This window comes from Notothenia rossii (genome assembly GCF_949606895.1).
Source record: "Notothenia rossii genome assembly, chromosome: 11".
In the NCBI taxonomy this organism is placed as follows: Eukaryota; Metazoa; Chordata; class Actinopteri; order Perciformes; family Nototheniidae; genus Notothenia; species Notothenia rossii.
This window is the reverse complement of record NC_136910.1, coordinates 47390280-47416131: the sequence shown is the minus strand read 5'-3', so window position 1 is coordinate 47416131 and position 25852 is coordinate 47390280. Positions and strand designations below refer to the sequence as shown.

Here is a 25852-nt window from a genome sequence, read left to right as displayed (position 1 = left end):
TTTTTTTCTTAATTTTTTTTGTGACTTTTACTCTGGAAGAATGATTTAAACTTTTCATTGATCAGATAACAAATTTTTTACCTCTGGAGAAAATGACATTGGAAAAATATAATCGTGGAAATATCTTTCGAGCTCTGTGGTTGCCATTTTTTTCTTATTTGGAAAATATATCTGAGATATGACCAGTGATGGAATGGTGCATTCTGTGGCTATTTTTCCTGACGGCCGGAAATACTAGTTGTGTTGTCATTGTCTATATTGTCGCTGTATTGTATAATTAATTGTATAATTATTCGTTTGTTTTACTTTGATGTGGGTTTATTTTTTTTATTTTTTTTTTCCGTTTATTTTCATGGCTCTGTTGTTTAAATTATATTGATAAGCATTTTTATTTGTTGGTTTCGTCAGTGTGGGCATTTGCGGGTGGAGGGAGGTAGGGGGGAGTGTAGTGAGTGTACTGTGGTACTTGATATTACAATATAAATGAAATGGCATCGATTACTGTACACTATAATGAAATAAAAAGACTTTTAAAAAAAAAATTCAGGATGTCATAATGATAACAAATAAGATTTCAACAACCAGTTTCAAATGTTTGCCTGTATCCGTATGGCCGTACCTTTTGCAGTTGATTGATCTCCTTCTGCTTGGTGTGAAGGGCCACCAAGGCTTGCTCATGCTCCGTCTGCAGCTGCTGCTTCAGCTCCACAGCCTCTTGCATATGCTGCAGGAGAAACAGAGAGGATGTGGCTTTGTTGAAGGATGTTATTTACACAGTATATTTGACAGTATCCCACTTCAGGGAAAGAGAAACCAAAACATTTTTCTTCCTTTAAATCTAAATTGATTTCACTGTGAAAGAATGATACAGTATGGGATGTTTATCTCATTTGTAATGTATATCTATCAGATGCAGCCTACTCCGAAGTGACTCAGACGAAGCCGTAACGCCAGGTCACCCACGCTGCTCCTCAATCTACCCTTTCCCAAATTAGCCGAGTCATGACTATACACTATCTTTCCGGAGTCACGACCAGCTGTCGGATCTAGCAGGAACAGAGTTAAGGCCATAAGATGTTTCAGAGGGCTTAGGAAGAAAAGACAGCTTAAAAGGCTCTGACATTCATCATTTTCTCTCTGTGTTCTCTCTGCCTTGAAAAAAGGAAAGAAAAGCCTCTTTACCTCCCGGAGTGGCTTCGAGGTGTCCTGAGCAGGCAGCCGCTGCTTTGCATAATCAGGAAGAAGTTTTAAGCTGCAGAGCACTGGGCTGGCTGAGAAGCTGTCACTGCAGCCTTAGTGAACACTTTCTCTTTTTTTTTAAACTCATGGATATTTAGGGAAGGCTTGATGAACTAACCTACATTTTCAGCAAGCAGCCTGTGATGTCATGTTAAAACAGACTTCCTAATCATACTTTAGGCCATAACTCAAAAGATATCTTTTAGATATACTCATTCAAATTGGCTCCAACACATGGGCTGTGCATACTCAGGAAGTATTAAAGGTGGGGTAGGTAATTTTGGAGAAACCAGCTCGAGTGCGCTAGAATTTGAAAATACACAGCCGGAAGAAATCTGCCACTTCCTTACAGAGCCCCACCTCCAACACACACGAACGCGCACATGACCAATGAGGGCACGAGATAAGTTTGTGCACAGATGGAAGGCTGACAGGCAGGTAAGCTATCCAGTTACTTTAGCCGGGCCGGCTAAAATGATTGGTCGTGCTTTTTACAGTGCTACAGCTTCCACAGATGACATTTTTGTATGGATGTTTTGTCAAAGCAATTCAGATATTCATTGCTATCGGGATGTTAAGAGCATTCCATGCAATATAACAAAAAGTGTATCTCGAGCCGGTTTCTCAAACTTACCGACCCCACCTTTAAGTGTAATGTAATGTCTGGTAGGAAGTGAAAAACTGTTGCAGACATTGAGTATAAGATCAAAATAACAAAATGAGGTTAACTTTATCTCTTTAAAAATGTTGGAAAATGTTTAATATCAGGGTTGAGACATTGTTCAATTGCTATTAAAACCACTCCTACATGAACAGCATTACAAGTAGAAATGGAAGGATTGCCACTGGAATTAAGGAGAATAAAGCCATACTTAAATCACAGAGTAAATGCAAAAGGAGAATCACAACAAACAACAGACACCGAGACCCTGCTGCTTCCTGAAAAGCCTGCAGCTACAGAGAGGAGGGAATTTGTGTGTACACAATACTGTGAAGACAAAGATCTTGAGAAGGGGCATATGCACTGCCTGGATGAGCTGTAAACCTGACACCTGAGATTTGGACTCGACTATTTACAGATCCTGGGTACTACTGTATATGTAGTGTGACTCACGGGATGAAGACTGTAGGTATAAGCCTGCCACACAGTATTCACTCCCCTCCTGTACATCTGACTATAACTCCCTTTGTTTCCAGATTATATAACTTTAAAGTCAAGATTGACAGTTCTGGATCTCATTAGCTTTGACTCAAGAAAGAGTCTGTCTTTTTCTCTTCATGTTGCATCTCCTCCATCTTGCTCTCTCCTCCCACTTCGCCCTGTGTAATGTTCTCTAAATAGTCTCTTTGTCTTCATAATCAATACACAATAAGAAAGTGACAAACCTTTCTTTGCTGTATTAGGGTGCGGGTCAGTTTTTCTCAGATGGGTACATTTTTCTCTCAAATATCCTGACATACAGGCAATCAATAGGAGATGCAGGGCGTGAGGATTTGTAATGAAAGTGCCTCTCATGGCACACTGAGACTGTGTCTGATTACTATTGGCAGACCATAACAGGGTGGAAAAAAAGAGCCTCTCCATGAACGCAATGACACTTCACCTCATGAGTCGCCATACCCTTCTTCTAAAGTTTTTGCAGAAAAAACCAACACCTGGGAGATGGAGATTTTCCCCCAAAGAAACGGCGAAAAATCGGGGTCTGAAAAACCTCCAGATCTGATGAATTGTGCGAGGAGAACAGAACCACCATAGTGAGCGAGGGATGAATGAGTGCAGATTGGAAAGCTGGAGGAATGTAGTGAGATATACAGTATGTCCCGAGAAAGAGCGGACAGATAGAATCAGTGGTGATAAAGGGTTTAGATCCTTTTGCTTTGCCTACTCAGCAGAAAGATACGTGTAGGGTCTCTGAGACGTATAGCTCGGTGGATTTCTACAACAAATAATGGGAGAGATGAAGAAGAAACTATTTCACATTCATTGTATTGAAGCCTGAACTAAAGTTAGATTGATTTACATAATCTAATCCATAACTGCAGATCATTAAATGTGAGCAAAGAAAGGACTATATGAAAAATGGCATATTGGAATCCTTTGAGGAATAATAATTATTATTTTATTTTTTTTCAGAAAAAAACTCTGCTTTACAACAATACTCAAAATACTTGGTGTATTTATCTGGTGTGGATCACATGGACTTATTTAAACTAGTACCACAAAGCAGTAGAGATTTCTCAGAACTCAAAGTTGTCATAGTTAGAAATCAAGTACTAGATTTTCCAAAATGTTAAAGGTTTAAGGGGATATGAAAAAACGTTATCATTGCTTGTCCACATATTTGGGTGTCTAGAGTGCCTGCCTACAGACAGACTGGGAAATAAGACAAAAAAAGTCATAAAACATGGTATCCCACAAGCCATTCAGATTTGGCTCCACTTCCTACGTCCCATTCAGGCTCATCAGAGTTTTTTACGGCTTTGCAAAAGTTATTTTTCTTGCAAGTCTCTAGGTCTCTTTGATTTTGGTCAGGGACCTGACAGGCTCAACAATTAGGCTTTTACATCAGAGGGTAAATACATGTACATTCGGACAGACAGTATAAAATAGAGTAATAAAATAATGTATTTTTATTTTTAAAGTATGTAAAATTAGTAAACTCTGTGCCCTTTAAGTGATAGGTAAAAGGGTGCTAATGCGAAGGATGCTATGATTGGAAATCAAACAAAAACGTATCACATTGTTTCTATAAAAATCATATAATGCATGGATTAAATGATGAATGCACAGAAGCATACTGGTGGAGGAAGCAGAGTTAAGCGATGTACACGAGAGTGTTTATTATCATGTGAATGAGATGATGGGATATAGCTACATAAGCAACATCTCACCTTCAGCACCTGCTCCAGGTTCTCCACTCTGCCTTGGAGGTGGCTCTTCTGCTGCTGGGCCACGTCTCTCTCCTGGCTCACGACAGCTAAGGTCTGTCTCAGCTGGTCACAGTCTGATCGCACCTAAGTGAACAGGAAACAAGTCCCGTTTTAAGGGAGGGAGGGAGGGAGGGAGGGAGGGAGAAGAACAAGATAAAAAGAGCAAGGAGGTTAAGAGGACAATATAAAAAGGTACACAGGCACCAGGAAAATCATTACAACGTGAGAGGAAATGCTTACCCTTACATACTTTAAGGGGAAAAGAAGTTAGGTAACTTCTACAAGGTTTGTCCTTGCAGTAGACCTACTTTTTATATTCATGAATAGAGGCATTTCTTTTCTTTTTTAGCTGGAGGGTTGATTGGAGTTCATAGTCGGAGGAGAAATTAATCAGCACATTTCAATTTAGGCTTGATGAGAAAGAGCTGCTGACTTGAGCGTTCTGCGTCTCGTTCCTTCATCAGTCAGAGGCCTTGAGCTAAGCTGGTTCCTCTAAAGGTGGCCTCTCAGGATCAAGCAGAGCCATCCATCAGCCATACACCAATCGTCTCGTTAACGGGCAAAAGAGATGAGCAGACAAAAAGATAAGCTCACTCAAAGTGCTTACTCTCTGACTGTTGCAAAGGCAATGAGTTTATTCATATCGGGAAATGTAGGACAAGTGCTCAAGTAGCATCTAAGCTATGTCCCGTTGGACAAGCAGCTAAATTATCATTGTTACACATTCATTTACATACCCAAAGATAATCATTTATAATAATAATAATTTATGAGCAAAATAATTTATGAGCAAAAAGAAACCAATCTATAATCTAAGAACAGACATGAAATATAACCTTAAAAACTGTGATCTGGGAATTAAACCAATAGTTAGCATTTTAGCCTATACCTTCTATATATAATAAAATCCACTATATGTTAGATACATATTCTGTATTATTCAGTGAAGGGCTGCTGGTACTGAAATTCAAATACTTCTCTAGCCATTTTAAATCCTTGAATCACTTTATGGAGTCCAATATAAGACCAACAATAAATACTATGATTTTGAGTCAAACTTTTTGTATTCTCTTTTAACTCTTAACTGTCTCCGGAAGATGTATTATTAGTTTCTGTGATAACTATGCTACATGCCATCACCACCACCTTCCAATTTCTCTTCCTTTTCCATTCCTTAATTTTCTCTCTATGCATCTTCCACTATTCGCAGCCCGTCACTCTCATTCACATGAGACTCGACACGCTTTTTCATCTCTGTGCCCACCTTGGCGGTGCACAGATGGCATCTTCTTGTGTGGCATGGTGGAGCAAAATCTCCGAGCTGAGTCCCTGGACACGTGTCATATGTGCCCCCATTGTGAAAGTCACCATTAGCAGCAAAGAAGCTAATCGCCTACCGTCTGGGTCTGTGTGTTTATGTATGCATGTGTGAAGTGGGGATGAAGGCCGATTACGGGAAAAGAAAAGCAGCAATGATGTGTGTGTATAAGACGGAAAACATGACGTTAATAGCACATTTATACATCGTTGGCGTGAAGAGGCAACACATGATAACACATATAATGATGGTAACAAGGCTGCAGGTGTATTGATCTACAGAGATGAATCACAGCCGGCAACGTATGACTGATGTTACAGATATTCATAAGACGTGTGCATGTGGTATGTGGCCCCTATGATTAGTAGTGCCTTATAGAATAGGTTTTACCATTGATCATAGCATGGCCATTGATCATCAGTGTGTGTTTCCTTTCTTTCACATGTGTCAGAGCCATACCTGGTCATACTTGGACGTCTTCAGGTGGTGTGTGATCAGCTCAAGGTTCAGACGATTTTTCTCCTGCAAGGCAGCATGGAGCTTTGCTCTCTGAAGAAGGAACAAGAGAAACAGAAGAGAGTTAAGTGTGTTGTTACATTATGATACATTATCTTCCTCATTGCAAAGACGTTCCTGTCTGACTGCATCATGTATGCAAGCCACACACTGCAACTCCATCTTAAAACTATTATATAAGTGACAGATGAAAGGGCCAGGTTAGTGCCGATCCCTCCCTCTCTGTGTGTGTGTGTGTGTGTGTGTGTGTGTGTGTGTGTGTGTGTGTGTGTGTGTGTGTGTGTGTGTGTGTGTGTGTGTGTGTGTGTGTGTGTGTGTGTGTGTGTGTGTGTGTGTGTGTGTGTGTGTGTGTGTGTGTGTGTGTGTGTGTGTGTGTGTGTGTGTGTGTGTGTGGCTAAGCTTTTCTCCAAGACACTGTCTGGAGGACAAAACCCACAGCTGCATACTGTCACCCTCCATTTGGTATGTGGCATTAGGAGTGGAGGGGGAAGAGCTGAAAGAAGAGGGGCACACAGGAAGAGAGAGACAAGAGAGAGATGGATGGAGGGATGGTGTGGAAGAGGAATTGGGAAAAGGTTTGAGGGAGAAATATTCAGGAAAAAGTAACAACCCGAGGAATTTGAAAGATGGAATAAGGGAGAGTCAGTTGAATGCTAAATAATCTAACAAGTGCTCTTTGTCTCCTGCATCTCAATATGACATTAAGTTTCATAACACGTACAAATTATTTAAAAGAGGTGTGCACTTCCTGAGTGACTCGCCACTGCCCAGATCCAGGTTCTGAAGTTGTCATGCCGCTGGTGCTGCAGGTACTCAAGCGTTACATAATTACGCCAGACTCAAACTAGGGCAACGCTCTCCTCCTATCACAGCTCCGAGCATTCAAGAGTGATTTCACTGCGACTGGTCATATCCTGGCTCATAATACCACTTCATGCTAGTGCACTAAGCTCAAATTGCTGATTGTGATCCTCAGAATAAGAACTATAATATGTTTATAAGTCATTTATAATAGCAGTTAAATAAAAAAGCAACAGGAGATGATCACAGTTTTTATTATTGCAGAACGTAAAAGCAGGATCAAATGTAAGGCTTTAGGATAAGTAGGGTTTGTTTCAACATGTCTTATTGATCAGAAAATATTGCCCCTAAATAAAAATAACTAGATTGATAGTCTCCTTGAAAGGATTTAATCTAATTGCCCTATACATATGAGTCATAAACTGGTGAAAACCCCAATCTAACATACATTCCAGCTCCATAAAGCACAGCTGTGTTGTTTTTTCTCTACACGCTTGATGTAAACACTGCGATGCACCACACATACATGCAATATGTTCCTGATTACTATGATGTACTCGAGCAGAAGGGGAGTTCAAGCATTGTATGTCAGCGTCTGCACAGGAGAAGTGCAGCTCAGAGGTTTATGATCAAATGTATCAGTGCAAATCGAGTGGACTCAATAAACCCGAGCCGAGAGGAGAGGAGAGAGAAACAGACAACGTGAGCGGCCAGCCTGGTTCATCCCTCTCTTTGTGTGCATGCAGGGCTGTCGGAGGTAGACACAATCACACGGAGACACAGATAGAGAACAGACAAGGACGGGAAGACACAGAGACTGGTGAGTGAGTTCACTGGCTGCTCTTATTGTGTAACGCTGCCGCCGCATCACATCACTGCAGACCACAGAGCAGCTAGTGCACTAAACCACACCTAGCTACGGTAGCATCCACACAGGATTCTGTTCTCCTGCCTTTCGCTGGTCATTACGGGGACACGGCACGTCATGAGGTGGCAGATCTAGTTGTCCTCTGCGCTGACACCTCGGGACATGGCCTTGTAGCTGACATTACATTCCATGTCATTAAGCTGACGTTTCTATCCAAAGTAACTTAACCCTGAAGACACAATAGAGAAAAAAAAGCAAGAATACTACAAGTGCATTAGTTTTAGCCAAACTACTGTTAGTGCTACTGCAGAGACTAAGCCAAACCTTTTCAATGCTACGGACAGAAGTGAGATTATACGTGCAGTTGAAACAGTTTTCAGTGGAAGATCTGTAGACTTTCTACAATCCTGATAACGATGGGTAGCTCATTTCTCAGTTTTGAGCCAAGGAATCAGACAAGCGCTTTTTTGTTGAGGGCTACCTGGGTCTAAGTGGCAGAGAGGGAGTAGCGTCTGATTTGCAGATGCAGAGCAAAGTGCACATGCTGGACTGTATGGTTTGACCGTGTACTGGAAGTAGAAAGGACGGGATGCAATCACAGCTCGTCAAGTCAGTACCTGTGTCCTAAAGCAGATCTGAGCAGCTACTGGTAGCCAGTAAAGGGAGCAGAGGAGACGTCATGTCCTTAATGTAATGCCATTTTCTTAATGTCTTTCATTTTTTTGTAAAGCACTTTGAATTGCCTTGTGTTGAAAGGTGCTATATAAATAAACGTGTCTTGCCTTGCCATAAGGAAGTGCAGCTGCGTTCAAAAGGAAGGTAAAGATAACTTGAAGGTTGAGTGAAAAGGGAGTAGAGGGTTTGGTTGTGGCTGCATGATAACAAAAGAAATAAAGAATGACCTTTTAAAGGTTTCTTTTTATGGGCCTCAGGAATGATGTCTGCATCTCCACTTCCTCCCACTTCCAGTGAATCACACATTCACAGCTCTGCCTAACACGTCGTAACATTTTGTAAACACACTGCTATACTGCAAAGGGGACATGTACACTCATTTCTGTGCCAATTGTAACCTTCAATATGCACCGATAAACAGTGGAATCTGGTTTGAATACATAAAAAGGACATCATAATGAGACCCTGTGTGTGTGTGTGTGTGTGTGTGTGTGTGTGTGTGTGTGTGTGTGTGTGTGTGTGTGTGTGTGTGTGTGTGTGTGTGTGTGTGTGTGTGTGTGTGTGTGTGTGTGTGTGTGTGTGTGTGTGTGTGTGTGTGTGTGTGTGTGTGTGTGTGTGTTGAGATTCATATGTGCATGCAGAAAAGAAAGGGACAAGCTTGCAGAAGAGACCTCAACACCACTAATGACTAATACACTGACAACTTCTTTCTTCCTCCCTCATCTGTCTTTTCTCTCCATCTATATCTGTCTCCCCCCTGCACACACAAACACACACACAAACACACACACACACACAAACGTGCACTTTCCCTTCCACTCATTTAGCTGCTGATCCTAAATCTGCTCTGCTCACTGTGGCCTCTCGCTGAACTTCTAAAGTCCCAGAATATACTGTGCACCAAGCCGATCCCATACCTCAGTCTCAACCAGAGCCTGCACCAGAGGTTAACGTGTATTGTGTTTTCTGTGGGATCAGATCAATACCTTCAAACAATAGCTTTTTCAAATATGGTAAGCAAGGTATAAAAAAGATTGGTAACTTTTCGTCATCTATCTAGAGTTGAAAAGCTTTAAATGTTGAATACTATTTTGGAATACTAAAAGCTTTAAATATTATAGCTTAGCTTAGCATTACGACTGGAAAACAGGCAGAAGGAGGTGTTGAGACACCCGGGTACTATCCAAACCAGGTAAGCAGCACCCCACGATCAATCATTCAGATTGTGTAATACATTGTGAGTTTTCGAGGCGCTGACAGGCTGATTTTGTTGTGTTTGAACAGGGAACTTATTTCCTTTGATTCCTACATAATAATACATTTTATTTTTAGGCGCCTTTCATGACACCCAAGGACACCAATTGTACAATTTGTTAAAAAAAAGAAAGAAAACGCTAATGGGCAACATTAGCGTTTATGTCTCGTACTGTAGCTGGCGCTTCAAACATATTTCAATTTTATACATAGAGTATGTTTGATTATCAAGATAAACAAAAGGTATGCAGGGGGGGCTTAATGTATCAGCTCATTGATCAAGTTGCCTTAGAGAGCAAACCTAGGCAAGTAACGCGAGACACACGATGAGATGCCTAAACAAACAAAGGATTTGCTCAGATCAGCTGACAAAGCAGAGCAGTTCTCGAGTAGAAGAGAAGAGCAGCAACACCAGAACCTGCTCATCAGATTATCACGGTTTCGGTGAATCCATCACAACTGTGGAAAAAAAGGCTTTTATAGACCCTCTAACGTTTTTACACTAACCCGAGTGTTTGATACAAGAGAAATACATGTTGGGTGGAGCATCGCTGCAGTTCAGATAATCTTCAATCAATGTTTTGCCCCGGCCATGTTGTAGATAAAAGGGGTCGAGCTGTATCATACATAACACAATTACAACATATTAGATTTAGGCAGTGCTTCTGGTTATTGTAATATCATGCGTCACTGCATCACTGTAAAAAACAAAACAAATCTGCAGCGTAATGTTTTATATAAAATGAACTGTTTGATCCGATCCAACAGGAAGTTACTTTGATCTTTGCAGAAAGATGTCATTTTATATCAAATGTTCACTTTTTACCTGATATTAAAGAATTGCACAGACAGTAATTGAAAATGATTGAATATAATTGACCCACCTGATCACCTGACAAGTATTCATGATAACAATTGGGCTGTATATGAAATCCTTTTTAGATAGTCCCTTCTTCATTACAAGGACTTTATTTACTTCAGTCGTCATAGCCGTTTAAGCACTTAAGGCTTTACATCATGACAACAAATCTTGACGAAGGATTTATGCGTATTTAAGGAAGTATTAATTATTTGGAATTATAGATGTGCCACTTAAGAATCAAACGAACATTAAATGGGAATTAATTGCAACGTTTAAATCTGGCCTTATGTAAACCAACAGAAAATGACATGGACAAGATGTTGGATTATCTTAATTTAGAAATATATGGATCACACTCGCAATGTTATTTATTGCAGAAGAGCAATTGAGTAAGCCGGTAGAGTCTGCGGTGATAACGCAGGATAGATAAAGGATGAAATAATTGCTGCATTAGGAGATTTCTACATTCGCTTCTGCTGATCCTAAATGGGATTCTTTTGGTGGGTAGAGGATTGCTCCTGCTTTCCCTCAACTCCCAGCGGGATTGTCATTAATCAGATGTCACAGCGAAACACTTTGTTCCACTTAACTTTGGGTGGAAAGACACCAACGAAATCTGCTGTCTTTAGTGGGAGCACGTGGAGTCAAAGACAAGCAGAGGTGTGCCATGTGTCCATCAAACGTAACAAGTGAAGATATGACCTTCATGTCAAATATATGGAAAAATATATATGCTGCATTCTGAGGTTTGCTGCATTTGATTATACTTTCTAATAAAGTGTTTCCTTCTAACAGCACTTCCATTTTGAAGTTTGGAGAAGAGATCTTATTAGACAAATTCACTTTCTAGAGACCTCCCCTCACTCAACCCACAGATAAGCATAATCTCCTCTCGGTTTTCTTTGGAAGTTATATTAAGAACAGAGTAGGCTGCGTGCTACTGTATCCGAATATTAGAAATACTCTGATATATCAAACAGGTTACATATTTCACGGCTAACTACTAAAATGTGTGCAGAGTGGTTTAGTAGGACTACAGGTAATGTTTATGTGCATAGGAACACCTGTGAGTATGTGTGTGCTTCTGTGTGAGAGATTCATATGCACTTCTGTGGAAAGACAATGGGCAAATGGAGCCATCAATGTTGTCCAACCACTTATAGCTGCGGCAACATCAGCTGGTCAGGAGCAATCAGGACCATGGACAGCTCCTCAGCATTTTTTTAAAAGGAAGGAAGATGGTGACAAATACCGGAAAAACCTGTATGTAGAATCGTCCTTACTGCGCAATGCCACACCTTTTATTTTGCGTATTGTAATCACATTAAAGCACTGCATATCAAACGCTGGGGTAGGAGTATAATGTATACATGTTAACCTATTTAAAGCCTTTATAGGATCTAACAACTCATTTGAAATATGGGTTACAGCCTTGCCACCACTTTCACGTTTGTTTTAATCAACATTTGGGTCTGCTCATTTCCGAAAAAGTATAGCAAAAGGCAAGCAAAGGTTGCAAAGAAGACCTGAATCATGAAAAACAGATGTAAACTATTTAAAATATTCACACAATATCCAGTTAGAGGGACACACACACACACAAATATTGATTTTGGTGACAATGGGGCATCGTTTGGTTATATTTTTATGATGTAATGAAGTTTTGAGCTGGAACAGTTGCCTTTTACAAAAGCTGACTCAAGGAACATTTTCAAAATGACTGCAATTGTAGTACCTTATTGCTGGAGTAGCACAAGTTTATTTTCAAGATGATGGATCACCTACCTAAAGAATAATTCAACAGCCCTGCCAAACTGAAATGAAAAGAAAGCAATAACTGGCTGGAGGGGGGCAACACCGACCATCTATCTATCATATCAAGACAGTTTCAAGAAAAAGGTTTGAAGTTTGAGAAGTATGAAAATGTTACTGATGGACTACAGTACAACATGTAAAAGCACCAGTATGAATATGTAGATTGAAAATCAGTTAACAACAGCTTGTATCCAAACGCTTTCAAGGTTGCCTTTAAGGTAGTTGAACATTGGCATTGTACATCCCCACTTAAGGAATTGGTTATGAAAATGAGATCCATTTTAGAGATGCATTGAGTAGCTCTAGCCAGGTCTTCACTGCAGCAGAAAGATGATGTGGAGCAGAGCGTGTCCTCTGAAGGGCTCACTAGGTGTTTGCCTTTTCATAAGAGAATGTGTGACTTCCCTCCCACTTAATGTTCTGCCAAACATCAGCTTCTTTGGCACATGTTCAAGTCTCAAGAGCATTTTGAGATCAATTGTTATAATGCTGTTAAGACTGTGCATTACCTCTGGTTTACAACAAGTGCATGACACCTGGGCAGCTACTTTACAAGAGCGGCACAGAACATTCCCCAACAGCCATTCCCTTTAACCTTTAAGACATGTAGTGTTCAGGTGGGCCAGATCTAGACTGCAACTGTTTGTATCGCTTATCTTTCTTAGTGCTTTTAATGAAGGGCAGTTCACAGTGAGTGTTACTATAATGTCACCAATAGATTATTCATCAAAAATATTCCCCGATGCGTTCCTCTCAACCTGTGAATATAATGCGTCTCCACAGGTGCCTCATTCATAAAACATAAATGTGCGGCTAATCTTGCTTTTGTGTGTGAGTGAGAAAAACACACACAAACACACACATATATGTAACACCCACCAAACCTAGAAGGCAATGTCGAATAAGTATAAATTGTGGACCCAGATGGCAGTGGGTAACATCGATATAGTGAAGCGTGAGTTGGCGTCTGTGTGTGTGTGAGTGAGTGAGTGAGTGAGTGAGTGAGTGAGTGAGTGAGTGAGTGAGTGAGTGAGTGTGTGTGTGTGTGTGTGTGTGTAAGCATGAATGAGTTGCATAACTAGCATCTCCAGGCATACACCCGTCTTAAGCTCTTGTGCATCCACAATGTTCCAGACTCCCCATCTGAATCCTAAAGATTCAAAATCCCTTAAAATTATTCATGTGGCAAGAAGTACTCGCATAAAAACACACATCCACACTCTATTAAGTTAAAACTGAAAGTGTAGGAAACCCCGTGCTCTTGATGGATATGTAAATAGAGGTCTTAAGAAATATCTGAATATAAAATATGTGACTCAGACAGATTAAATGAATTTGGAAACCCAGCCTACGCAGTCAAAGACGTTTAATTTGAACAATATCTCCAGTCCAAAAGATTGAATGTCAGGTCAATGTGGGAGCAGAATTGTTTGGCACAGTCAGAATCTTCTTCAAAACTCAGCAATCAGTGTACAGTCTCCTGTGCTAAGTGAAACCACACACTCAATGTTTGCTAAGAATTACATGTTCAAAGACTGTGCACAAATTCTGTGATATGTAGTGGTTTCTCTACATCCTGGTGTGTGTGTGTGTGTGTGTGTGTGTGTGTGTGTGTGTGTGTGTGTGTGTGTGTGTGTGTGTGTGTGTGTGTGTGTGTGTGTGTGTGTGTGTGTGTGTGTGTGTGTGTGTGTGTGTGTGTGTGTGTGTGTGTGTGTGTGTGTGTGTGTGTGTGTGTGTGTGTGTGTGTGTGTGTGTGTGTGTGTGTGTGTGTGTGTGTACACTGCCAGCCTCTCACAGAGCAGGAGACAATCCAGAGTTTTATGGAGGAGAGAAGACAGAGGAGAGGCAGGGAGAGGCCGGCGCTACCGCCAGGAGAGATTAACTTCTCCTCCACGTAACACACATCCTCATTCACCTCACTCTTCAACCTCCTCTGTCTCTTCTCCTGTTACTCATGCGAGCGCTGCCTGGGTTCTGTAATGTTCCTGCCTGTGTATGTGTTTATATATATATATAGAGTTTATACAGTGTTTGCTTTTGTGTCTCCATAGGTGGTCAGGGATGCATGTTAACATATAGGTATGTCAAATAAAGTCAAGAGTCCCACATCGCGGGAAAGTAGCTATGTTTTCAAGTTTTCTTAACAATTGCAATTTGCATTATTATCTAAGATCGCCATTTCAATGAAATCCAGATATTGTACTTTCATGATTATCAACTTTCAGGGGACATTATTTAAAATTGAAGCTACATTTGTTACCAGAGAAACTGCAATCTCTCCTATCTGGATGTAAATCCAATCTGAAAGTGCTCCTAACAAGGCCAGGGAGGAAAACAGAGCCCATGTGAGCATATTCACTTTGACTGATATGTAGAGGTGCTCCAGCTGTACTTTATAAAAGAGGGCCCTCGGGGGGGACACACTGGCCTCTCCGGAGAATACACAAGCCCCACGGGGAATATTAGGGCATGTGAATGTGCAAATTGAAGAGTGTGTGTGTGTGCGCTGTATGTACATACTGAGGGAGCAGGCAGGGAGAGTGAAACAGGGCTCCCATGACGTGGGCAGCAAAGCTTCCAGTCACATTGATGACATAACACATTTGATGTGAACAGGACCTATTGTTCCCTCAGGCCACACAGAGAATATCAGAGGGCCGGGAAATAAGTTTGTAGGAAGATCAGAGCAATGCTAATGAGGAGCCCAAGAGCTGGTCAGGGATTACATGTGCTTCAATGGACATTCATGCTCACATAATGCTTGGATGAAACTTAAAGCTCAGAATACAAGTGCACACACACACACGCCTGTATATAAACACTCAAGCACAAGCAAATCCATAAAAAGACTCACACACGAACGCCACCCGGGTCCCACATGATTCTATATGTGCATACACATTCACACAATTCCCACAAATACACATTCACGTGACCCCAATCTGCAGCAAAACACACTGCACAAGCTACTAAATAATTTACATCTGACCCCATTGCACAGTTGCTCAAATGTACAGTATGCTAGAAATTCACTGACAGAGCCTCAGCAGAGGTTTCCTCACCACTGCTTTCTATGAAGGTTTACATTCAAGATCTATATTTATACAAATACATGAAATAGCATATTTTGTATGGATATGTCATCCAAACAAAAGGGGAAACTAAATGATTAATGCAGTGGTAACAGCATAAAACTTGTATTTTATTCTAATCAGCAGATTCTTGCTGAACACCGTCCTCTAACAAAGACAAAACACTTGCAGTGGGTTATGTAAGTATTGGTCTCGTTTGATGTCATGACTGAAAGTAGATTTTAGAATTCATTATAATATTTTTGTTAATGTCTATCAGGCACTAGACATTCAAGTCCCTGAGCACATTTCTTAATTGACTCAGGTCAGAAAACCAATGGCTACTGTACTGTTCCTTTAATTAGATCATGAGTATTAGCCACTCCTATACAACGGATATATTGCTCTTCAGTTGCTGTTATTACTTTCTTCCTTCTCGTTTTACTTTTTCCACTCAAAGCGATTAATAATTTGATTTGAAAAGGTTTACATAAATAAACCATAGCTAGCTTTACATATTTGACAACCATTTGTTTCACAAACATTGCACAAGCTATGAAATGGTTCCTCCTGTGAGCAGAGCAGCAATGCAGCTGCCGTGCAACATGTAAAAAAGCGATGAATCTGCTGCCATGACTATATCGCTAGCCTTTGAACTAAACATGCAAAGCTCCACGAGATAATCTTTTAGCGACTTTGGTTTCAACAACAACAAATGGACAATGAGACTTTGGGATTTAAAAAACAGTCATTTATGGAGGCCAAAACTGAAACTCATCATCTAGACACTTAAAAGGTTTGACTGTATAAAAACCAAAAGTGATTTTCCTTTACTTTTCTACTTGAATTTCTGGTCAGGACTTAGTGGTTTGAATTCTACAATGGCTCCTGTAACAGGAAGCATGTGACCGAGTTTGAGGTCTCAAGTGAGCAGGACTCAGTGGCGCAGAGCGATAGGTGACAGTTACAGGAGCACAGGTCCTGTCATGTCATCTGTATCCGAACAGGCTGGTCTGTCTGACATTGTGTACTCTCCCCTGACCTCCCTCCTGTCTCCCTCCATCTAGTCGCCCTTGGTGTTCAGTCCACCGTGATTTTGACAGAAAGGAGTTGAAAAGGAAGAAGAAAAGACGTCTTAAAAAAAAAAAGGTACAGGAGACAGTGGGAGACAATAAGTGCTGCAGAATTAAAGTCCTTTTTTTAGGCATGCTCCTTTGCTAAAGGGCTCACCTCGCCTGGCAGTGCCATGCGGAAAGGATGTAGCGGTACAAAACCAAACTGAACACTAAAATGTTAAGTCTTTTAAGTGCACATTGGTCTGCTTTATTATCCTACACGTCCCGAAACTATTAACATTGGACAACTTGGTTCAGGGTCATATAGAGTGCCACAGCCACAGTGACGCGTCCTAAAACCCGGAAGTAAGCTGCGCATTGGGTTCCTTCGACAAAAAAGCAATGCAATTTCTCCATAGGATTTTGGAAAATAGCTGGAAATAAGGTCTGTGGTTGACACACATTTAAGAGTTCAGTCGGATAATCTCCACATGTCTACTTTTATAATCATAAATCTAAATCGATAGATTTTGGTAATGTCATCCAGAGGACACTTGTCCTTAATTGATACTCAATGGTTAAGTGATGACGATGCAAAAGAAGAAATACATGTGCTTAAGCTTTGGAAAACATCTGTTATACATTAAATAAATATGACAACATATCAACCAGGTAAGAAAGTGCTAAAATATGAACAATCTGTTGAAATATGTTATATTAAACTGTATGTTAATCTAGACTTTAATCAGACATCCATTTACTACCGACACTTCCTCTGTTCCACCTTCCTTCTGTGCCCCACCCTCCTCTTTTTGCGTTTCCCCTCTGCAGTGTTCTGTGTCTTTTCTCTAATATAACTTCTGTGTATCTTGAAAAGCTGCCAGGAAATGTGCGGAGGAAATGTTCCTTTATTGTTTCCCTCTCTGCTTCCCCCCCTGGCTAAATGACAACACTTATGGCATGCATGCTAGCAATCAATACAGCACTCACTCATATTCAGGCATGCGCTCGCATTGGGGACTACACATGTTGCGTGCGCACACAGACACAGAATCACACACACACACACACAACAGGGGTGGGGTGTGAGGGGAGGGGGTTGCTATAGAAACTGTTCTCTTTCAGGTATGGAGTGTCAGGATGATAAAAAAAAAAAGTAGCAATGAAGTATCGCATGCAGCATATCTGATGCCCTTTGAATGATCTAAATGCAAGCCGGAATACAGGTCCTGCAATGTGCCATTTAAACCTGCAGGATGAATGACCAGTCAGTACACCAAAGATGCACAGCAAGTGTCCACACTGACCAATAAGGACTGTACAAATCAAGTCACATTGTGGAGTCCACTCGATACAAGGTGGATGTGTAGTAGAGTACAGTGCATGCATGGATACACTCTGTTAATAATACAGTGAATGTGGGAGAGTCTGTGTGGAGGCATGTAATAGAGAGTAAAGAGTAAATGTGTAAACGTGCCATTGTCTGTGTGTAACGCACATGGCAGGCATGCTGATCTTTAACCGTCTTTTCCCCATAAGTTAGTGCATGTGTACATATGTGTTTATTATGTGCTGCCACACCCAGAAAGGCTGCTTCTGTACGGGATTATTGCAGTGCCTGCATGTCTCAAGAAACATTTTTGATTAGTCAAGGAGGGAGTCTTTTGACTGTCAGACTCACTGATAATCTCAGGAGAGCTGCAAGGAAATCAGCCATGAGACTAAAAACACAAGTTTCATTTCTATCTTTTTTTCCTCCCCTCTCTCCTTCTCGCCCTCTGGCATCCAACTGAACAACAGCTGGCACTGCAACCAGTCTGCCGCATGGAGAGGAAAAAGTGGAAGAAGAAATGGGAGGATTGTGCAAGAGGAGTACGATTAGGGGTGTGTGTAAAATGCTCCTTATAAATCCTAATACACTGTGTACCTTCGGTAAAACCAGGGAAAGGAGAGAAATTAGATCACGAACGACACACACACACACACACACACACACACACACACACACACACACACACACACACACACACACACACACACACACACACACACACACACACACACACACACACACACACACACACACACACACACACACACACACACACACACACACACACACACACACACACAACACACACCTAATTGAGGAAACAAATTCTCAAAACTTGCTTGAAAATTAGGACTTTACTATCATGAAAGGATGACATTGGGACATGATAAGAAACTTCAGTGAAGTGTTTTATACTGAATTGCCACCAAAGTTTGCCCAGTGTTTCACTTGCCATATATGTCTTTTCAAACTTCTCACCAATATAAATATAAAGGAAATGGTGTTTTATGTTTTAAGCGAGGAGACAACAAAAATTCAACAGATACTTCATGGGCAGCGACATGATGGAAGAATCCAAAAATATTAGACACACTTCTTACCCGAGTACAATGGTTGTTGATTGCTTACAGTTCACACCATATTGTCATGGCTTCAATCCCTGCCATTTCTGTCCTCTGTCATAACGGGATACAGGATGTAGTTTTTGTTCGCAACACAAACTACATCCTACAATGTAAGAATTCAAGTGTGGTTGTAATATACTGCATGACTTTTAGCAACGTAATATACAGCAAATAAGTTTATAGAATGGACCAGCTTGCCATGCACATAAACACACAAATATATGGCAACTGCTCATGATGTTAAATATCTAGAGTGTCAATCAGCTATGAGTGGGTTAATATTCATCACCAACACCTGCAACCCCTGAGCAGGCAGGAACCAGGAAAAGCTCAGGTTACAGGGGCCGACCACGTCAAAGCGCACACACCAAATCAATTTGTTTGACAAAGCACCAGAGATTTGTCTCTCTCTCCCAGTGTGTCTAAGCGCCCATGTGAACATGTGTCTACATACACTGTTTGACATATACCGCTAGCATGTGCCCACGTACTGCATTAAGATTACGTTCATCTTTTGACAGCAGTCAAAAGGCAGTGCATTCTTACACTTTACTAAATAATCCATGTGCACACACATTTTCACATGCACATACTAACCTTTCCAAGCTACAAACGCCTCATTAGACCCATTTGCCGTAACCCCACCCCCACCCTTCGACACACACGGCACACACCCACACATCTCCAAACAGGTGGCCCTGCTACAGTCAAGAAACAGAGATCCGGAGGTCGCCTTATCCTCATTAAGTCCCGGAAGACACAAAATGTACAAATCCTTCTCTGCTTCGCACCTCTGTGAGGATGTCTGTCTCCTCCTGCAGCAGCTGCACAGACAGCTTTTCCCCAGCTGCTTGGCTATGCTAACCCTGTGCACTATATATAGGACTCAACAGAGCTAAATCAAACACAAACTCAACCGAGTCAATGATGCGGAGAAATACAGCGGCTGTAAAGAGGAAGCACAGTGGTGATAAAGGATTGGTAATTACCGTGCGTGTTGGCTAGCACAGGAGCATCTTGACTGAGGTGTCGCTTACTCCTTCTTGCTCTGATCTCCTCCCTTCTTCCCTGCTCTCTCTGGGTGGGGAATTGTCAAACGGCTGCAGCAGCATCAGCAGCATCAGTAGCAGCTCCGGGGCCTGCGTGTCTCTCCCTCTCTCTCTCTCTCTCTCTCTTCCTCTTTCCTCCGCCCCCTCTCCACATACTCTCTCTATCCTATCCTCCCCACCCCCGAAGACCCTCCTCCTTAACACCCTTCCTCCATCATTTTCTCCTTTTCTCTTACACGCTGCCGCTCACTCTTCCTTTGCTCAATTTCCCCTCCTCTCTCTCTTTCTCTTGCGAGCTGTACGCGTGTGCAGCGATCTGCAGAAATCCTCTCTGTTGAATTAATCAGCCAGCTCCACTGCAACAACCATCAGCTACATCACGAGCTACTGTTGGGAGGAGAGGTATCGCTGGCAACCGGAAACAGACATCTTGGAGTCTGGATACGAATAGGGATGATTTTTTTTGGAAAGCTTCCCTGTACAGCCACAGTCTGGATACTTGCTGCTTGTCTGCCAAATTGACTGAAATGACAGCCTGCATGATGCTGGCTGCTGCCGGACAGATCCTCCCTCCTCTTCTCTGCAGCCCGTCTTAGCCCATGACACTAATTGAACAGGGTCTTCATTGATTTACTAACATACACAAATTAAACAATGATGTTGATGGTATTCATAAATAAATTAAAGCTTTAGGCGGGCAAGTCACTGTTCAAATGGTTGATGACAGATCATAGAAAGGTAAAATGTTGAAAAGTAAAAATAATGAAAGTGTATTTTACTGTAATTTGATGCTTTAAAGTTGTCCTTAGTCCCTTCATTTATTTTAAATTCAATATAACAAGGTACATGTCCTCATACATTGAGTATATGTCAAGTATATATATAAAGCATATGCATACGTTATTTTCTATTCCATGTAGGGGGATTCAAATGTATATTTGTTGCTCATGCAGTAGTCAAAATTAAATGGTTAACATTATTTGTGTTCTGTTGTGTAACTTTTTATTGGAAGTGCCACTATTTAAAAACTGTATTTTTAACTTGTCTGAATATAGACAAAAATGTTTTCAAATGTCTGTTATTCGAGGCAAGTGTGACTATTGAGGATGGGTCGTTTAAGTTGTGTGTCTTAAGATGGCAAACCACATACTTTGGTGCAGTGTGCACAGGGGTAATCGGTAGTCGGGCCTTTTTGTCTCCATCTTTGCATTGCCTTTGTCTCACAAGTTCCATTTCATGACGGCAGTTCTTCCCGTTGGGATTTCTTTCAGGAGTCCCCTCCAGTTGCTCAATGTGATGTAAAATATGTGGGCAGCTGGTGGAGATTACAAAAAGGACCTGTTCTTGTTCTTTTGCAGAGTGCTGCAAAATAATATTGTTAACCTATAGTGGTGCTAAATGATAAGTTAAAGTGGACCTATCATGCTATATTTGAATAATATATTGTAGGGCCATACCTATATAAAACATGTCTGAAGTTTTTTTTTCAAAATACCAAACAGATCATGCATTTTAGCCATGCCTCATTTCACTCTATTTGCTCTTTTCCAGCCTTGTTCTTGCAAGGCTGAATCTGTGAGAAGTCTTCTTCGCTGCTTTTGTGGCAGACTACAGCGCCACTTACAGGCCTGGCATATGTACTACAGCGTCTCCAGCGCTTTCGAGCGGCAATGGCCGTGGCCCCCATTCCCCTGATAGGTGGAGAGTTGCCCATATAGGCGGAGCACCCCTTTTCTGACGTCAGAAAAATTCAAATCTGTATCAGCTCGTTGCAGCCCCGTTTTTAGAGATTTGGGTATGGAGGAAAGAGAGAGGGTTGTGTTTTCTGACACTTGGTGAGTTCCCTGACACACCGGGAACACATTCAGGTATAAAAGACGTACAAAAGCGCATTTTGCATGATAGGTCCTCTTTAAGGAATCCCAATGTTGTTACAAATCATCATGAAGGAGTAATACATTACAACCTAATTGAATGGAAAGCAGGTTGAGATCTGGTGGACCTCTACCGACCAATTGAGCAATGAATGGCTGAAATAAATCTATTGTAACCACAGGCTTGTTTCTTCCTAGAAACATTTAACAGCAACCGTCGCAACCTTTGAAAGCTACAGGGGGTGAAATTACCAGCATAATTTCTGTTCATTTACTCCACACCCGCTCAGATACTGCTTTGATATAACGTTATCTGACAACGCAACCCAAACTTAAATTCTACATGCAATAATTGTGAGGCTCAATTTTATCCCCATGCAAGTCATTATTCCATTTTCGCTCAGTTCCAACTGTAATCCTCACAGATTCACAGTTTTTAGCCTTTATACAACACAGAACACACTTGCTATCACACTGCCTACACTTCTCTGTCACAATGAGTAATTATATCGTATTGACATCAGCTTATGTGTGGGGGGTTCATGTGTGTCCATGCATGTGTATGTGCGAGTGTGGGTATACAACAGTTAGCCCCTAAAAAATGATTTAATCCGGTTAAGGGGATTTTCAATTAATCCAGGAGGGCCCTACATTTTGACAGTGCGATATTTTTAGCACATTTTCCTTCTGATGCAACAGAATTTATTTTCCTCTGCAATTTTAAAGCCAATATGATTCACTGCTCTCACAGGATGGACGGCAAATTTGTTTTTGCGTCAGTGCATTCTCTGAAAGCAAGCCAATGCTGGACATTTATGTAACTACGCATCTCTGTAACCATTATTTGTAAGATATCTTTAACTGTGATTTCTATAGGCAGCTCCAAGTCAAAGAAGGACGTAAGCATTTATAGTTGTGGCTATGCTGATTATGAGTCATAATAACTCTGAAGAATAATATATATATATATTGTAAATAACTTTATACGGTCATTATGAGTAGTTCCGTTATAATAGTGAATGGTGTAGTCCTTTCTGGAACAGTAAGGAAACCAGGAGTGATCAGACTGTGGCCGCGTTACATTGTGTCTTGTGGGTTTTAAGTTTATAATGATCATAGAAAAACTAACATGAAATTGGTTTTATCACGATATATTATTCACTCACTATCAAAAGAAAGTATAACAAATTTCTCAGAAAAGGTCAGAAATGTGATAACATGCTGGCATGGCCTCTCTGATATACATCTAAACTGCTTAAATGACTGCAGGCATGACGCTGCACAGGCCAGATCAGTGGTGGACGCACTAAGGAGGTTAGGACAGGAAGTAAGAGGGAGGGTGGGAACGATGGAGACGACAGAGAGGACAAATGTATTAGCAGAGTCGAGAGAAGGGAAAGACGTGGAAGTTATGGGGTACAAAGTGAGACAATTGAGAAGTGAGAGACGGCAAAGAGCAGAGATAAATGTAAAAACAAAGAGGCTCACAGATGGGAGGCTGCTACAACTTGCAATTTGAGGATCCCGCGATCAAAGCAAACACTACAACTAGCACGCTAATCTGCTAGCATGTTTTCACTGCTTGCTGAATTAACTATTAGGCTGTTATCTAATAGAATACAATGACATGGGTATGGTTATTATTATTTTCAAAAAAGGCGCAATCGACACATTTTAGCACAAACAAAGGATCCAACTGATCCGTCACCCTGCAGGTCATAGCAGCTCTTTGAGATTCTCTCTTAACGGGAAGATTTACAAACCTTGACCCATTGGTTTCATCGCTGTGTTCACGTTACGCACAGTAGCCTAAGTGATACAGTAACAAAAAACCTTAAATATATGTTCTTTTCGGACCGATTTTCTAAAGGGTCAAGCTAACTGTAGATGGGTAATGTAGTTGTATAGAGACAACTCACGCCATCTGATAACACTGTTTAAGATCAACTTAATTAAGAAAAGAATAGAAAACTCAGCTTAAACACACCCCGTCTAATACCAGTTGTTCAAAACAGCCCTGTGAGTCAAAACAATGTGAATTTTCTGAATATCCTGTGGGCGGTGGAGGAATTATTCCAGCTGATTTGTGTTACACTACACTAGACTACTATTAACCCCGGTTTTTCGGTGCGTCCTTGATTAGAGGGAGTTGAAAATGAGATTACTGGGTCAGCTGAGACAACCCGGCTATTAGGGATTATTGATTAGTTGTTGTTCTTGTCGCAGTTGGACAGCCCATATCATCATGAGGACTATCATCTGAGTGGGCCAGCTGCTAGCAGTACACAAACGTTGCCATGGGGATGGTGTCCAGGGAGACAGCTGTGGCCTTTTAGCAGCAGCCGCACAACACACAGAAGGTCATTCTTCACCTGAGGTACCCTTCGCCGACTGTCCGTCACAGATTGTTTCCAGGCAACCGGTCTAAGGCTTTTTGTTTGTTTGTTTTTCTAGGAAGCCGTCCACCCTCTCAGTATTTTTTCTTGCCATTTCGAGAGCAAAACCACAAGTGAATTGAAAAAACACACATAGACAAGAGAATCCAGCCCCATGAAATTCATTCTCAATGATACGACAAGGGTTAAATGATAGAGCACTGAGTGGTAGGTTTTAGGCATTTACTATTGCCTACAGCAAAACCAAGCACAATTACCTAAGTACAGAGAAATAACATGAAAAAGGAGCTGCAGTTTCATTGATCTGGGTGTGGAAACTTCACTGACATTTCAGCACCTCGTTAGTGACATGGTGAACAGACGTCTATTTACACATCCAACATACGGAGCAAGATAAGCATTCATTTTATGTCTCTAATGGCAACCTGGTGGAAAAACCCTGATTATAACTGCTTTTATACAAGTAATGTTCGAAGATGTTATTTAAAAAAAACTGAGGATAGCCATAGCATGCTGCTGATAAGTGACTAGATATGTGATGTGTTTAATAATGAAAACGTATATATTGTCCAGTCAGCGCCTGGAAGCCTTCCATTAAAACCATAACTAAATAGCTGGCTAATCAGCCATCTGGTGTGTGTTTTGTAACAGAATCTCTCTTAATCTTTTATCTGTGATAAGATAATCTTTTATCTGTTTATCTGAGTGTTTTCTTCCAGGTTTTACAAAGCTTCTCTTGAACACTACATTCAGCCAGGCTGTACATTTGATAAGCATCAAGAGCTGTTTATAATTACAGATTTATTTTTACGACATTTTCCTTTACCTAATTAAACTGAAAGGAAAAAACAAATTTAGCAGTGGAGTCAAAATGTATAGATGTGATTCACGGACATGTGCTTTGTTTCTTTCAATAGGTGTATGGATGGAGTATATCTGCATGAGCAAGCCCACTCTCATGACTGAGCTTCTCTGAGTCTAACTGAGCCATAGCTGAGTCTGTCTTTGCATGAATGACCATAATGCAGTCTGTGATAGTGTGGCTGTCAGCAGTGACAGCAGAAAGACTGCAAGGCACCCAGCTGGACCATCTCCAACAGTATATCCTCGTATACGAAAAACACACACAAACACGCACACACACACATACATAATTACATAACATTATTGAGTTATGTTGCTGACTACAGCATGTTAGCTTTGGTGACAGACGAGGTTTGTGCCAAGGATCTTGGCTGTGAAGATGGACAAAATAACCCACTGTGCAGGTTGTCATAAATCCCTCCATAAACAGAAAGGTGTTAACGTTATCAGATGAAAAGAGAGAACATTCTAAAATGTAAAACATTGTGCTGTGTTTTAAGCGATTTCATGTCATGTAGTGAAAGGAGAGAGTGCCCAGTGGTTACTGGAAAGATTTTTACATAATGTTGTTTCTATATGGCTTATTCATCATGTTTGTGGAGTTATCATATATTTACTTATGGAGGCAAAATAATGATAAATAACTTTATCAAATAATTGTTGTTGTTTCGGTCCACACTGGTTTCTCAGATATGAACTCAGGTATGCTTCTATACCAAATGAATGAGGAAAAAGGCGACTGCACCCATTCACAGACCAAATGACTGACCGTTTAAGCCTGAGAGCTACACTGAACTAAAAAACTGT

General features: G+C 41.0%; 1 protein-coding gene across 16 annotated transcripts in view; it reads right to left on the bottom strand.

The window, feature by feature from the left end:
• rimbp2a (RIMS binding protein 2a) overlaps positions 1-25852 on the bottom strand; it is a 61868-nt gene that overhangs the window by 24174 nt on the left and 11842 nt on the right. For 15 of the 16 annotated variants that reach the window (XM_079659548.1, XM_079659540.1, XM_079659542.1 and 12 more), the window contains 3 exons: positions 5948-6037; positions 4132-4254; positions 620-724 (listed from right to left, as the gene is read on the bottom strand). In XM_079659548.1, coding sequence (XP_079515674.1) covers positions 620-724; positions 4132-4254; positions 5948-6037 — 318 coding nt within the window. Of the gene's footprint in view, positions 1-619; positions 725-4131; positions 4255-5947; positions 6038-19851; positions 21206-25852 lie in introns of those variants that run through there. The other variant, XM_079659545.1, reaches the window with a different exon arrangement.